At 42.9% G+C, this 15,092-nt stretch overlaps 1 protein-coding gene across 1 annotated transcript in view; it reads right to left on the reverse strand.

The window, feature by feature from the left end:
* Positions 1–15,092, reverse strand: part of CYFIP1 (cytoplasmic FMR1 interacting protein 1) — a 2,370,671-nt gene that overhangs the window by 784,739 nt on the left and 1,570,840 nt on the right. Inside the window, exon 21 of the mRNA XM_044072062.1 lies at positions 9,000–9,199. Coding sequence (XP_043927997.1) covers positions 9,000–9,199 — 200 coding nt within the window. The remainder of the gene's footprint in view (positions 1–8,999; positions 9,200–15,092) is intronic.

Raw genomic sequence — 15,092 nt, forward strand, 5'->3', positions numbered from 1 at the left:
CAGAAGGGCCTCACAGAAACGGATAACTGGTGCCAGTGCCATGGCCTGAAGTTAAACGCCAAAAAATGCATAGTCATACCCTTCGAAAACAAGGTTACCCCTAGCTACCATATAGGTGGCAATCTACTGAGCACAGAAAAGTCATCAGGGATCTGGGGACCCAGGTTGACCGTAGCCTTCGCTTGACACTCATGTTGCTAAAGTAGTTAGGAAAACCTTCTATATCGCCCACCTGATCATGAAGGGATTCACATCTAGATCAAGGAGGTCATCGCCCCTGTACTCATCACTCATTAGACCTATGATTGAGTACAATGCCCTGCTCGGAATGTATCTGACCAGACACCTGCTGCAGCTTGAAAGGCCCCAAAAGTTCCTCACCAAAAGGATAAAGGGTCTCAAAATATGTCTTGTGCTGCCCGACTGAAAGAACTCCAGCTCTCTTCAGTCTCATACCGCTTGCTCAGAGGTGACCTGTGCCTGACATATAAGGGCATGTCAAACCCAGATTTGATGAATATGCTTCACCTCAAAAATCTAGATCCCTCAGAACCACAAGGGCGGAGACTTAAACCTTGACACGGTTATAAATAGAACGTGCTGGAGGGACAGATTCATCACCCAGAGACTCCCTATGCTGTGGTACAAAATCCCTGCACATGTGAGGCAGAGCACCTCTCTGGCCTTGTTCAAGAGGAATCTTGACCAATGGATGGGAGATTGCAGATATACCCCAGGGATTACTTCAGTGTCACTGCTTGACAGAGGCACAGCAAAATGATATGCATAGTTTTTATTCAAACTAAAGGGGTGGCGAAAGCCACATAACTATGGGCTAGGCTTATAAATGCCCTTGGGCAGATAGCCTAGTATGAACCTATGAACCTATGAAAACAGAACCCCATTACTTCATAACGAATATTAAACACTTCGAAATAAAGTTAAAAAACTCATTATCTCTGATCGTCAAAACTACTTTTCGACACTCCAAAACAATAATAAAACAAATCCTCAGAAATTCTGGAAAGGTATTTCTACCCTTCTTAACCCCAGCAAATCAGATACCCCTTCCCCAGACCCAAATATTCCAGATTCAGATTTAGCTACCCAATTTAACTCTTTTTTCATTGAATCTATTTCTAAATTAACCTCCTCATTCTCTACCACCACCACATTCTCCAACATACCCCCACTCTCCACTAGCAACACTCTACCCTGCACTACTACATGTCCCTCATTCCCATCAACTAACTCTATATACTACCTACCTCGTCTCCATCTCAAACTTTCTCATCATCTTCACTACCCACTAACACCCACTTTTCCCACTCTCCTCTATTCTCACTAAAACCAATTCCCACTTCTACTATAAAGAAACTCCTTAGGAAACTAAAGCCATGTACAAACGCTCCTGATAACATCCCTTCTTACTTTCTCAGTATAGCTGCTGATGCAATTGCCTACCCCATTAGCATTCTAATTAATCGCTCTATACAAGAATGTATAGTACCTCAAAATCTGGAAACAGGCCTTTATCATACCCTTACATAAAGGTGGCAACAATAACAATGTAACCAATTTCCGCCCAATCGCTATCCTGTCTCCCATTTCTAAACTCTTAGAAAAGTGTGTCCAACTTCAACTCCTACCACATCTCTTAGATAATAACCTCCTAACTCACTCACAACATGGATAAAGACCACATCATAGCACCATGACAGCCCTCCTCTCCTTCCTTGAAACTGTAAACAAAGCCCGTGACTCTGGCCAAATTGTATCTACCCTACTTCTTGACCTCTCCAAGGCATTTGACACCATCTCACATAGCCTGCTTTTAACTAAACTTTCTGAACTTAACCTAGGTCCTTCCTCTTTGACTTGGTTCTCCAGCTACTTATCCAATAGATATCAAGCAGTAAAATGGAAGAAAGCCACCTCCTCATTTCTTAATACCCTTACTGGATTTCCACAAGGCTCCATACTGGGTCCCCTTCTCTTCAATATATTTATAAATGATTTCCACAAATCTATCCCATTCTCAAATATCATCCAGTATGCAGATGATTCAACTATTATCTGCTCTGCCTCATCCATTCCCACACTTCTAAAACTTACACAAGATGCCTTTTCAACCACTGAGCAATGGATGAAAGATAATCACCTAGCTCTCAATGCTTCTAAAACCAAATTAATGGTATTTACCCCCACTAAAGCCACTCCTTTCAGTATGAATACATTCTCAATTATGAGTCAAAATAACACACATCTAGAACTGGTGACAGATACCAAGTTACTTGGGATCCAAATTGATAACCAACTAAAATTCAACTCCCACATACAACTAAATATCAAAAAACCCCACCAAAAAAGTACAGTTTTGTACCTACCATAAATGTAGATGTTCGAAGATCCACATTGCTGCAGTCCTTACATATGGGTAGTCCGCTGTCCTCGGTCGGCCCGAATACCAAAGTATTAGGCTGACGTCGGTCAAGGCGCTTAAAACTGACATCAGGACGTCAGGGTACAAAAGCGCATGACCGACGCCATTTCCTCAGTCTTTTCTTGCCCCAGATGTCAGAAGGCCCTAACAAGAAAGGCCAAAGCCAAAAACCAGCAAAACCTAACCAACCACCCGTGCACTAACCATATTTACAATATGTACAACACAAACCACACCACCACCTTCAACAACAGAGGGAAGGAGGGAGGGTTGACTGCAGCAATGTGGATCTTGAACATCTACATTTATGGTAGGTACAAAACTGTACTATGTTCTTCATCTCACATTGCTGCAGTCCTTACATATGGGTAGAATCCCAAAGCAGAGGTAAGGGAGGATGGCAAAACTATAACGCATTAGGAGCTGCCAACATGCCCTGTAAAATTGCAGTGGCAAATCCAGCCCTAGATTTAGAGTAAAGTGGAAGGTGGTAATGCTTAGAGAAAGTATGCACTGAACTCCAAGTAGCTGCTTCCAAAATATCTTTAGTAGCCACCCCCCTTACAAAAGCTGTAGAAGTGGCAGTAGCCCTAGTGGAATGAGGCCTAATCCCAGCTGGAATCTCCTTACCATGATGGGAATAACAGAAAGCAATACAAAACCAATCCACTTAGAAATAGTTTGTTTTGAAACAGGTTTGCCCTGAGAACCCAAAGCAAAAGAAACAAACAACTGCTGAGACTGCCTGAACCCTTTAGTTCTGCTCAAATAATATCGCAACTGTCTGTGTATATCCAAAGTGTGCAAAATCCTTTCCCTTTATTTTGGGGTTTGCATAAAAGTAGGCAAATGAATAGATTGGTTTAAAGCCACACTAGAAACCACTTTAGGCATAAAAGAAGGGTTAGTACGCAAAGACACCCTATCCTTGTGGAAAATTAAGAAAGGCTCAACTGCCATAAGGGCCTGCAATTCAGAAACCCTTCTCGCAGAGGTAATGGCCAACAAAAAAGCAGTCTTCCATGATAAATATTTCAACTCTGCCGATGCTGCAGGCTCAAAAGGTTGTAGAGTGAGTTTCTCCAACACAAAATTGAGATCCCAAGCAGGAGTAGGAGCTCTACGTGGGGGTCTTATATTCTTTGCCCCTCTAAGGAATTGCTTAAACAATGGCTGAGAAAATAATGGTGGGTCACAGTCATAGTGAGCAGAAATTGCTGCAGCATGAACCTTTATAGAGGAGAAGGACAAACCTTTGTCCAATAACTCAGTAAGGTATTGCAGTGCAACACTTAAATTAGGTTTAGAAACATCAAAATCCTTTGCTGTACTCCAAAATAAAAATCTCCTCCATTTATCTGCGTAAACTTTCCTTGTACTAGGCCTTCTGGCCTCTAAAATAACATTCAAAACTTGCTGTGGAAGCTGAGACCCTCCAGGGTTTAAAACAGAATATGCCAGGCTGTCAGATGTAGAGAATGAAGTTTGACATTGAGTAAATGACTGTTCTCCTGAGACAGCAGGTGAGGAATCGAAGGCAAGGGCCATGGAGGCTCCTGTACCAGACTTCTCAGTAATGGGTACCAGTGCTGTCGAGGCCAATCTGGAGCTATTAAAATCATGTTTGGCTTGTCCTGTCTGACCTTCAGCAGTACCTTTGGGAGGAGAGGCAGAGGTGGAAAGGCATACACGTGAAGATTGCTCCAATTGAATGAGAGAGCATCCACTTTCCAAGCTGTGGGATGAAACCTTTTGTGCAAAACTTTGGCAGCTGGTAATTTAGTGGAGAAGCTTAACAGATCTATGTCTGGAGTTCCCCATAACACTGTCAATCTCTGAAATACATGAGGATCCAATTTCCACCGTGGGGATCCATAATTTGTCTGCTCAACACATCTGCTAAGGAGTTCTGTGCTCCTGGCAGAAACCTTGCCTGAAGATTTAGCTGTAAACTGAGAGCAGTCTCCCACAAAATCATTGCTTGTCTGCATAGAGGATAGGAATGCCCCTTGCATGATGATGTACCACATGACAGTTGTGTTGTCTATTTGAATCAACACCTGCCCTGGAAGAAGTAAATCCTTGAAAGCTATCAATGCAAATTGATCTGCTAACATCTCCTTCAAGTTGATATGTAGATGTTGAAGTCTGGCAGGCCACGGTCTTGTACCCATTTTCCATTTAGATGAGCTCCCCAAGCTTTGTCTGAGGCATCTGTCGTTAAAATCTGACTCGCCTCTGGCCGGGTCACAGAGAGTCCCTTGTTTAGGTGACATTCCTGAGCCCACCACAAAAATTCCTTTTGAATGCAAGGTATTATCTGAATGACAGTGTCCAAATCTTGGCAGTGCTGTGTCCATACATTCTTGAGATACCATTGTAGCTTCCTCATATGCAATTTGGCATTGGGAAGTACCAGAATACAAGATGCCATGAACCCCAAGGCTTGAAGGACTGTCCTTGCAGTCAGCCTGGACTGACGAGACAACTGGTGGAAATAAAGAGGAAGATTCTTTTGTTTGTCCGGGGTCAAAAAGGCCATCTGGGATGCTGTATTCAGTCTCACACCCAGAAAGCACATGTCCTGAGAGGGTACTAGACTGGACTTTATTTCGTTCACAGAATACCCCAGGCATCTTAACACTGCCATCACGTACTGTAAATGAAGAAGAAGTTCGTCCTTTTCTTGGGCCAGAATCAGGCAATCGTCCAAATAAGGATAGATCTGTATTCCTCTTAGCCTGAAGAAAGCTACCACTGGAGCCAGAACCTTCGTGAACACTCTGGGCACAGTAGATAAGCCAAAGGGCAATGCAGAGAACTGATAATGTGAAGTCCCAGCCCGAAAACGCAGATACTTCCTGCAACTGGGCCTGATAGGAACATGAAGGTAAGCCTCCTTTAGATCCAGAGTCACCATCCAGTGATCTTTGCCCAGCAGAGGTAAAAGCTGTTGTAACGTCAACATTTTGAACTTGGGAATGTCCAGATATGTGTTGAGGATAGATAAATCCAAAATTGGTCTCCACGTGTTTCCTTTCTTTGGTACTAGAAACAGGCGAGAATAAAATCCTAGGCCCACTTCTGGCAGAGGGACCGGTTGTATGGCCCCTATTTGAAGTAGTAGAGAAATTTGTTTGCGAGCCCCTAGTCTTTGCTGAGGAGGAACGTCCGGCATGCCTTTGAAAGGAGGCAAGGTATGGAAATAAAACTTGTAACCCTGGTGTATGATATCCAATACCCATTTGTCTTGGGTAATCAACATCCAATTTTCCTTGAAGAGTGCTAACCTTCCTCCCAAAGGTGCTGCCAGGCAAGAAGGATCTGGCAGCTGAAAAGTAGGTCATTGGGCCTGTTTACGAAAGGACTGGCCCCTGCCCTCACCGAAGATTGTGCAGGTGAACTCCCTGTTCTAGGCCTGAAAGAACTCTGAGCTCTGCCCCTACCACGCCTAGATCTACCCCTACACTGAGAATCATAAGAAGGATACGCCCACCCCTTAGCAGGCCAATTCCTACTAAACTTGGAGGCTGAACTTGCAAAAATCTTTAACAGCCTGCATAGACTTAGCCTTGTCTTCCATTTTCTTCAAGACTGACTCCACAGGTGAACCAAACAACACATCAGACTGCAAAGGAGCATCCAAAATCCTTGTCTTAACATGGTCAGATAAATTCTGATCCTTCAGCCAGGCGTGTCTGCGAAGAACTGAGCCAGTGGCAGCCACCCTAGACGAGGCCTGCACAGCATCAAAACCACACTGTAATGAATGCTTACCCACCTGTTCAGAGACATGCACCAAATCTTGCAATTCTTTACACTCAATGCCTTCTGCCAGAGCATCCACCTTAGCCTTCAATTGAGAAAGAAGAAAGTTTTGATATTTCAACATATGAAACTGGCAATTCAAAGCCCTCATAGCTAAGGTTGAAGATGTATAGACCTTCTTTCCCCATCTATCCAAAGCTCTGGCTTCTTTATCTAAAGGAACCGGATTTTTTACAACAGAGGCCTTGACACCCTTAGGTCCCTGACTAATAGTTTCTGGGTCCGCCCTAGGACTCTTATAAAGATATTTATGAGCCTCAGGCACCCTGTAATACCTATCCGGTTTAACAGGAGCAGGAGGCAGAGAATCAGGATTAAGTGAAGCCTCTGCAAACACATCTTCCACAACATCCAGAACAGGGGTATAGCCAAGGGCCTATGCTGGGGTAACAGCAAAACTCCTAAGCCTTTTCCTAGAATCAGAGAAGTCCTGACCTTCCCACTTAAAATGTTCCCTCATAGAATGAAGTGTCTCTGAAAAGAAAAATCCTCTGGAGGAGAAGCAGAAGGAGTGGAATCATCTGCATCAGAATCAGAATAAGGAGAGTACTCCTGCAAGTCTTCAGCTGAAGACTCTGAAACATCCGAAGCCTGCTCAAAACTTCCCAACTCTGGCTCCACCCTAGGCCTCTTATCAGGAGGGGGCAAAGAACCTCTAATCAGAGTAATCAAATCTTCTGCCATTTTAAGCATGTGCTTCTTAGGCACAGACCCTGCTGAACTAGGAGTGACACCAACAGAAGCTGAAACTGGCCTGCCTCTGGGAGAAGCCTTGGAAACAGAAGGAGAAGGCCTAACCACCCTAGGAAGGGAGGGGATTACAGTAACTTGAGAAGCCCCTTCAGCCTGACCTGCCTCCTGAGAGACCACCTCCTGCAAAATCAAAGTCTCCCCCTGAGACTCCAGAGAGGTCTCCGTCGGAATCACCGGTTCCACTGAAGCCTCTAAAGAACCGGCGTCCGGAATGGACGACTCATCTTGCCTGGGTTTAACTGCTTTGTCTTTGCGCTTCTTCGCAGAAGCAGGCGCCGGAGAATCCGACGGCATATTATAATTGCACCGCTTCCCAAAGACCAGCCTAGCACAATCTAACCTCCGCTTAATAGTGCGCTTATTGAACCTAGCACAAAAGCGACACCCAACAACGTCGTGCTCAGGCCCCAAACAAGGAATACACAAAGAATGATAATCCCTATGCGGTATCTGTTTCCCACAAGAAATACAGTTATTCACTTTTTCTGACATCCGTAAAACACTGAGGCAAGAAAAACAAAATATTCTAACGGGTACTTAGCCAACTTGGATTTGGTCTGAAACTCAATTAAAATTTCAGAACGCCGAACGGCACTTGCAACGCTGCTTCTGCATCGGACCATGCGGCAAAAAAGACTGAGGAAATGACGTCGGTCATGCGCTTTTGTACCCTGATGTCCTGATGTCAGTTTTAAGCACCTTGACCGACGTCAGCCTAATACTTTGGTATTCGGGCCGACCGAGGACAGCGGACTACCCATATGTAAGGACTGCAGCAATGTGAGATGAAGAACATCTAGGTATGCTCTACCGACAAAATCATTACCTTACACCTGCCACTAAAATCACTCTCTCTACTTCCTTTCTCATCCCCTCCCTTCTCTATGGAGCTCCACTCCTAACTAATCTACAGTCCTCTGTAAAAAAACAACTCTCCTCCTGCTACAACAAAATTGCCAAGTTTGCTACTAGCCATAAGTCATCAACCCACCACTGTCTCTCTCCAAAAACTAAAATGGCTAGAGCTACCTAATCATCTAACCTACACACAATTAACTCTCGCCCACAAACTCATTCTCAACCCCTCCCTTTGTCCCTCACTTTCTTCTGCCTTTAAAATGCATCTGCCAAATAGAGTATTAAGGTCTCATAATCAAAATCTATTAGAAGTGCATAAACCAATTCATCCCCCTGGAAAAAACCTACTATCCTATGGCCCAGCTCGCCTCTGGAACTCCCTTCCACCTTCCATTCGCACAATCCCTAACCATTTGATTTTCAAAAGATCTCTTCATTCGCACCTAGCGTCCCAGTGGGAATGCTCTTACTCCCACCCCAAATAATTAACTCTGGCTACCTCATCTTCCATCCTTCCACTGCTTCTCCAGTAATTTTTCCTTTTTTCCCTAACACTCACACTCTGTTTCCTATGGAATTTACAAAAATGTACTAGTCTGATATAATGTACTAGACTGCACTTCTTAAGTTTATGCATTGTAATATGAATTTACTTCCAGTATTACTTTGTAATATTACTTAGTTAGTCTGTATCATCTATATGATCCATCATAAGTATACAGAATTTCTAATGTATGCTGAACTATTTTGTAATTATTTGCTTGAACTTTTTGCATTGTATAACTATCATTAATAACCTACTGTATTGAAATTGTTATGGAGCTTTTCTCCCCAGGACTCCATTGAAAACGAGTTTATTTTGGCCCAATGGACTATCCTGGTAAACCAACTGCAAATAAAATAAAATAAAATAAATGCATATATGAGCAATTCAGGAGACCAATAATGTGTGGAAAAGTAGTAACAGGTCATCAGAAATGACAATGTAATGTAAGCAAATTACCACTACCATATCCCAGAATGCCTTCAATATTCATTCTAAGTCTGCGTAACAAAAAAGGAATACTAGAATGAGAATATAACTATTTAATATACAATACAAATACATGCTGCCTACCTCTTGGTAGATGCATTGTAACAGTAGTTTGGCAGGAAGTCATAGTTGAGTTCCCAGAAAACATGAAGCGTGATTCTCCCATAAGGTGCTGACACATTGTGATTAGCTTCACGGAACATGGCATCAAAACTGTCCAAGGTCAGGAATCGGCAGAGTAGTCTATGGGTCATTTTATTGATCTCTAGCAATCCATCAAGCTCCTGGAAACATTAAGCAAAATAATGATATATGCACATGCATACGAGAGTAAGACCAAGGTGGAAAGGTATGCACAACTGACATCAGTTGAAGTTGCAAAAACAAATATGAAAATAAACTACACTGCAAAATATAAACCACAAAAATAATTAAAATGCTGCATAAATTATATCTGTCTATAGATGGACAGTTACATATTATGCAGATTATACAAAGGTAAAATAAAAAACAGTACCTTTTAACCATGATTCATCAGTTTGTGATACTTAAATGCACAAAACTTAAGGATGCGCCTCTCTTTCACTTCCATGTTCCTCTAAACAACCAAATCTCACTACTAACTTCAGAAGTCATACATTTGTTTGCAGTATCCTACTATGGCAATTTCAGCAGCACATGAAAAAACTGAACACGTCTATCAACCACCAGTTCACACTACTTTTCTGAACAAATTAGAAAATAATAAGTTGGGTAACATCATGCCAGCGATGGACTGCAGGACCCCCCTATAATCACACTAAACCAGTTATATCACTACTACCACCAGGATTGTGCAGTACCATACACTGCAGGCTGTGTAAACCTGAGTGCAACTACAGACTACAAAAAAGAAAGAAGTTTATGCATCTTTAGACAAGCATTCTTTATATCCCAGACCAGCAGCATTTCTGGAAAAATGGGTAAACAGCATAATCATAACACCAATTCAGTGCTTCCAATGTGACCGTTAAGTCAGAGTGTGTGTGTGTGTGGGTGGATGGGTGATACACATTTTGGGGAATACATCTCTGAAGGATCTTGGACACCAGCTCAATGACAGTGTCTCTTTTGCTTCCTTCCACACATCACAGTGGAACAACGGACATAAAATGCCACCCATTTCACAGAGAAAAACATCTGCTGATCTCAACTTAAGGATTCAAGCTGCCCATGCTTATATTTAAATTGAATCTGCAATCAACTCATTATTTAGTTATCATGCCAACAGTTGCTGCTATCAATATGAATCCAAACATACATGTCATTCCCCCTTTGATCAAAAATAGTAGAAGGCAGCACACCCCGAAGACCAAAGTTCGATTAACAGTTTGGATGCTACATAGCACAAACAGGGAGGATGGATGTTCTCATCCTTGGGGATGGGGGGAGTGCACTTCACAACTGATCCCTGATGCGGGCCAGAGAACGTTGTTGCACTGTCTTTAGGGCCAAGTCTCCACAGAGATAAGAGGCTACATCAGTAAATCTATAGTACATCCTTCCCTAAGAAGTAAATGGGTGCACAAAGTAGGATGAGAGAACAGATATATAAACAAAATAATACAACTTGGCAACACTGATGCTGCATGTGAGTATTTTGATCTCCTCATTGGCCTTATAATGGGTCAGAGTGAGCCTGAGGGAGACTAGTTGGGTTTGAAAGACCCAGTGAATGAGGAGAGGCCCTTGGAAGTAGGTGATGGAGAACTGTAGGGACCTCAAAAAAATTTAAATAAAGAAGTAAATAACAGAAGGTCCAGTACCCAGTGTGCAACTGACAAGGATATGCGACTTGGTTTTCTACCTTTCAAATGGCCCTAATACTAGTAAGTTATAAAGTAATTGCAAGCCATATCTACATGTGGGGGATTTATTCCACATCCCTTTACTCAATAACTTCAGGGAAGAAGGTTCGACGCAACAAAACAGACTCGATGAGTTTGCCCTCAGCATGCAGGACTGCTCCTTACAATGTTTCAAGTTTATACAACTACTTCTAATCTTTAAAGGATGACTCACTGCAGCCCCTTTAAATAACTAATCTGAACTCCCATCAAAACTATGTAAGCTGACAGAAGCTTATTTACAAAAACTCAGGGCCACATATTTTCCTATTCTGGGAGTGGAGCTTACCACTACCAAATCAACCTCATGCTCCTGGTTCATATAGAATGGATGACTCCTGGGGTTACAACAGCAAAGTATACAATTAACATATCAATGAATGGCACAGCAGTGCAGCAGATAGTTTTGCTGCCTCACAGTATTTAGTTCTCCAATTAGGTTCTCAACTGTGGTTCATTTTGTGCAGAATAATCATGTCTTCCCTGTGTCTATGTGGGGTCTTGCCAGGAGCTTAGGTTTTCTTCCACTTTCCAAAGATGTGCCAAAGATGTGGATGACATGTGAGACTGTCTGCACATGTGTGTGTGTGTGTGTGTGTGTGTGTGTGTGTGTGTGCGCACACACTCATCCTGTGACTGGCTGGTGCCCTGATCCGCATGAACTTTTATGCCACATTACCACTGAGTGGTGTAATAAGCTCTGGTTCACAGCCAGTGAGACTGAATTAAGCAGGTGATAGGAGAGAAAAACCCTGACTCTGCCACACCCAACTAGAGTTTAAACAGTGCTTTCGGCACATGAAAGAGCTGGTGGGGGTAGATGGGAGTGAGCACTGGTTGCCACCTCACCCATCATTAAGGTGGGAGGGAGGGAAGCAACTCTGGTTAATGACAACTACAAGGAGCACTAAGTGTTACATCCCCTGGAGCTTCAGCCTAGAAAATTCCATGCTGCTGAATGCAGTCACACAGGAAGCTGAGGGGAATTCAGCTTGGAGTGCGCTACATCTGTCACAGGGAATGCAAATGCTCCATGGGGAGAGAGGATACCCTGCCCAGTAATATCAGCAAGTTGGGCCTCTTTCTACCACCCAGCTATTGCCATGAAGTAGAGAGAAGCTGGAGTACCCCAAAGTTGGAAAGAATGTTTGTAAGGCTCTTGCATAGCCTGGGGATGATTGGCACCTGCGCCACAAAACAAATTGGCCAACTGGATGCAAGTAAAAGAGCAATCTGTTTAGATTCTGCCCATACAAACTGTGCAAACTAAACAAAAATTACAGTTGTTTCTTCAGTACAGATGTAGCAAATTTGTGAATCTGTACAAAACCAGTATTTTTTTCAGTAAAAATGCATCAGAGCTCTGAAAAGTAAACTATCACACAGACACAAAAATCCCACATGCACACATACTGGCAGAGCTTTGAGCTCATTAGACAGTTCTTTCCTCTCAAAAGCCATATTACCTTAAATGGGTTTGAAATTTAGGGTTATTTAAACAAGTCTGATATGTATGATGTTACCTGGATTCAAAATGATGAGCCAGTAGGAAGTTTAGGTTCACAGCTGAATACTAGCTAACTGCCCTAAAGGGCCATTTTAAGCCTAGCCAATAACCCAAGATCAGAATCAAACCCTGTACCTTGTGTGTCTATGAGGCAAGAAACTTAACCTCTTTCCCAATCCAGCTATCAACTGGATCCTTACTAACTCACCTAACCTCTATCACAGCCCCAAGTACCTTACCTGACACCTTAAGTGATCATCTTCCCACCTTCGTCCAGCGAATCTCTGCCCACCTAAACAAATCTCTCACTTACAGACACTGCTGTAAACTGTAACTTTAATACTAACTTATTCAAACTCCATACTATCCAGCACTGACTGGTCATTCCTCCGGCACCTCCCCCTCAATGAAGCTGTGCAAAAATTTAACCGCATTTTCCAAGATACTCTCAACTCCCTCGCCCCCCCAGGAAAATTAGAACCAAATCTAATTATGCCCCCTGCCTTTCTAAGGAAACATGCACTCTTATGCACAGAAGACAGTGCTTGGAATGCCTGGGCTAAAACCAAAACAGCAGCCCTGCTACAGAACTACAAAGAACTCAGGAACCTTGCCAAAAAACAAATAGATTCTCTCTCTCTTTCGGCTTTTCCCGGTTAGGGGTCGCCACAGCGGATCACCTTGTCCGCTCATGATTGGCAGTGGAGCTTTTACGGTGTCGAGTTCCCAACCTTCCATAGAAGGCACACACACACACACTCACTCACTCACTCACGCCTAGGGCCAATTTTAGCATGTCCAATCTACTTGCAGCATGTCTGATAAAAAAATCCTACTACAACTCCCCCCAAATTAACTACAAATCAAACCCACGTAAATTCTGGACCGCCATCAATAAAATTCTCCAGCCAGGTTCCCCGTCCACACCCTCCCCTTTCCCAAATAACACCCCTCTTGAAACCGCTACCCTTCAACAATCACTTCATACTTCATTGAAACTGTCCAAAAACATACTCAAACTAACCACAACCCAAACACCCCTCCTACCTCATCCAACCCACTTAACATAAACCTCTTCAGTTTTCAATCTGTTCCCACTGCCTACATCAAATCACTTCTACTTAAACTCAAATCCTGCTCACACTCCTGTGATAATCTCCCACCCATCTTCCGGAAACTAGCTGCTGAATCCATAGCCTACCCTGTATCCCTGCTTATTAATAAATCCATTAAAGAAGCTACTGCCCCTAACATCTGGAAAGCCTTCTTTACCATCCTGCTGCATAAAAGAGGGAATTCTACTGACCCACTCAACTACAGACCCATAGCCATCCTTTCCCCATTATCTAAAATACTTGAAAAATGCATTAATACTCACCTGCTAAACTTTCTTCTACAGGAAAACCTTCTCACACCCACTCAATATGGCTTCCGGCCAAACCACAGCACAGCTACAACCCTCTTGTCTTTCACTCATACTGTAGCTGAGGCCAGAGAAAACAACCAACTTGTATCCTGTCTTTTCCTTGACCTCTCCAAAGCCTTTGACATGGTCTGCCATCCAATCCTATTATCTAAACTTGCTAAACTCAAGCTCTCTGCTCCCTCCCTGGCCTGGCCTGGTTCACCAGTTACCTCTCAAATAGGTTACAGTCTTGTCAAATGGCTCTCCTTCTGCTCCCCCTCCCTTCCTGTCACATCCGGTGTTCCCCAAAGTTCCATCCTGGGTACCCTCCTATTTTAACATTTTCACAAATAAATTACATACAGACTGTAATCAATCCTCTCTAATTCAATACGTGGACAATTCCACAAACATGTCCATCTCTGATCTCTAATTCAATATGCGGACGATTCCACTGTCATTGCCATATCCGATAACATCTCAGAACTACATGCTCAAACCCAAGACACGTTTCTATCCATTCAGAGGTGGCTGCCCGATAATCAACTCATCTTAAATCCCAAAAAAACTAAACTCCTGTTTTTTCTCCCTCGCACTCTCTGTTAACACAAATCAACCCTTATCATTGCTTCCTCTAATAACACAATCATTCAACCTGAACCCCACACTAAGCCCCTAGGTACCATAATTGATGATGAAGTGTAATTTACATATCCTTAAAAGTATTAAAAAAAAATCAAAAACTTGGGCTACTGTATCAAAATAAAAAAATTTCTAACTTCCAAAGCTAGACTTTCCCAAACATGCTTTCTTTCTCCCCTTCCTTCTCTATGCTGCCCCAATCCTAACGAACATATAATCTTCAACCTTGTCCAAACTACAACATACTACAAAACAGCTACATTTGTCACTAACTCTCTTTACAACTCCCACCACTGACTTGCTATAAACTCCCTCCAATGGCTAGAGTTCCCCCAACAACTTCTTCAATCCTAGCTTCAAATCGCACACACTGCACTACACAAACCTTCCTCCTGCCATTCCCTCTCCACCCTGGTCTCTTCTTACACCCCCAATCGTACTCTCCGCACCTCTAGCCAGATACTACTTGACGTTTACCAACCACACAAAAACACTGGTAATCTACTTTACAAATTCACTATAGCACAAGCCTGGAACAATCTCCCTGCACATATAAGATTTATTCCCCATACTAAATACTTCAAAAAGGAACTTAAACTTCACTTACTAAACACCAGGTCTTGCCCCTGTAATGACCCCACCTAACCTACTATACTAATGAATTCTACCTAACCTTATTGTGTTACCCCAACTTCACAGACTATTTACTATACCACCTCTTTAGTCTCCTCCCTTTA

This window comes from Protopterus annectens, chromosome 5.part0 (genome assembly GCF_019279795.1).
Source record: "Protopterus annectens isolate FY-2018-M chromosome 5.part0, PAN1.0, whole genome shotgun sequence".
Taxonomy (NCBI): Eukaryota; Metazoa; Chordata; order Ceratodontiformes; family Protopteridae; genus Protopterus; species Protopterus annectens.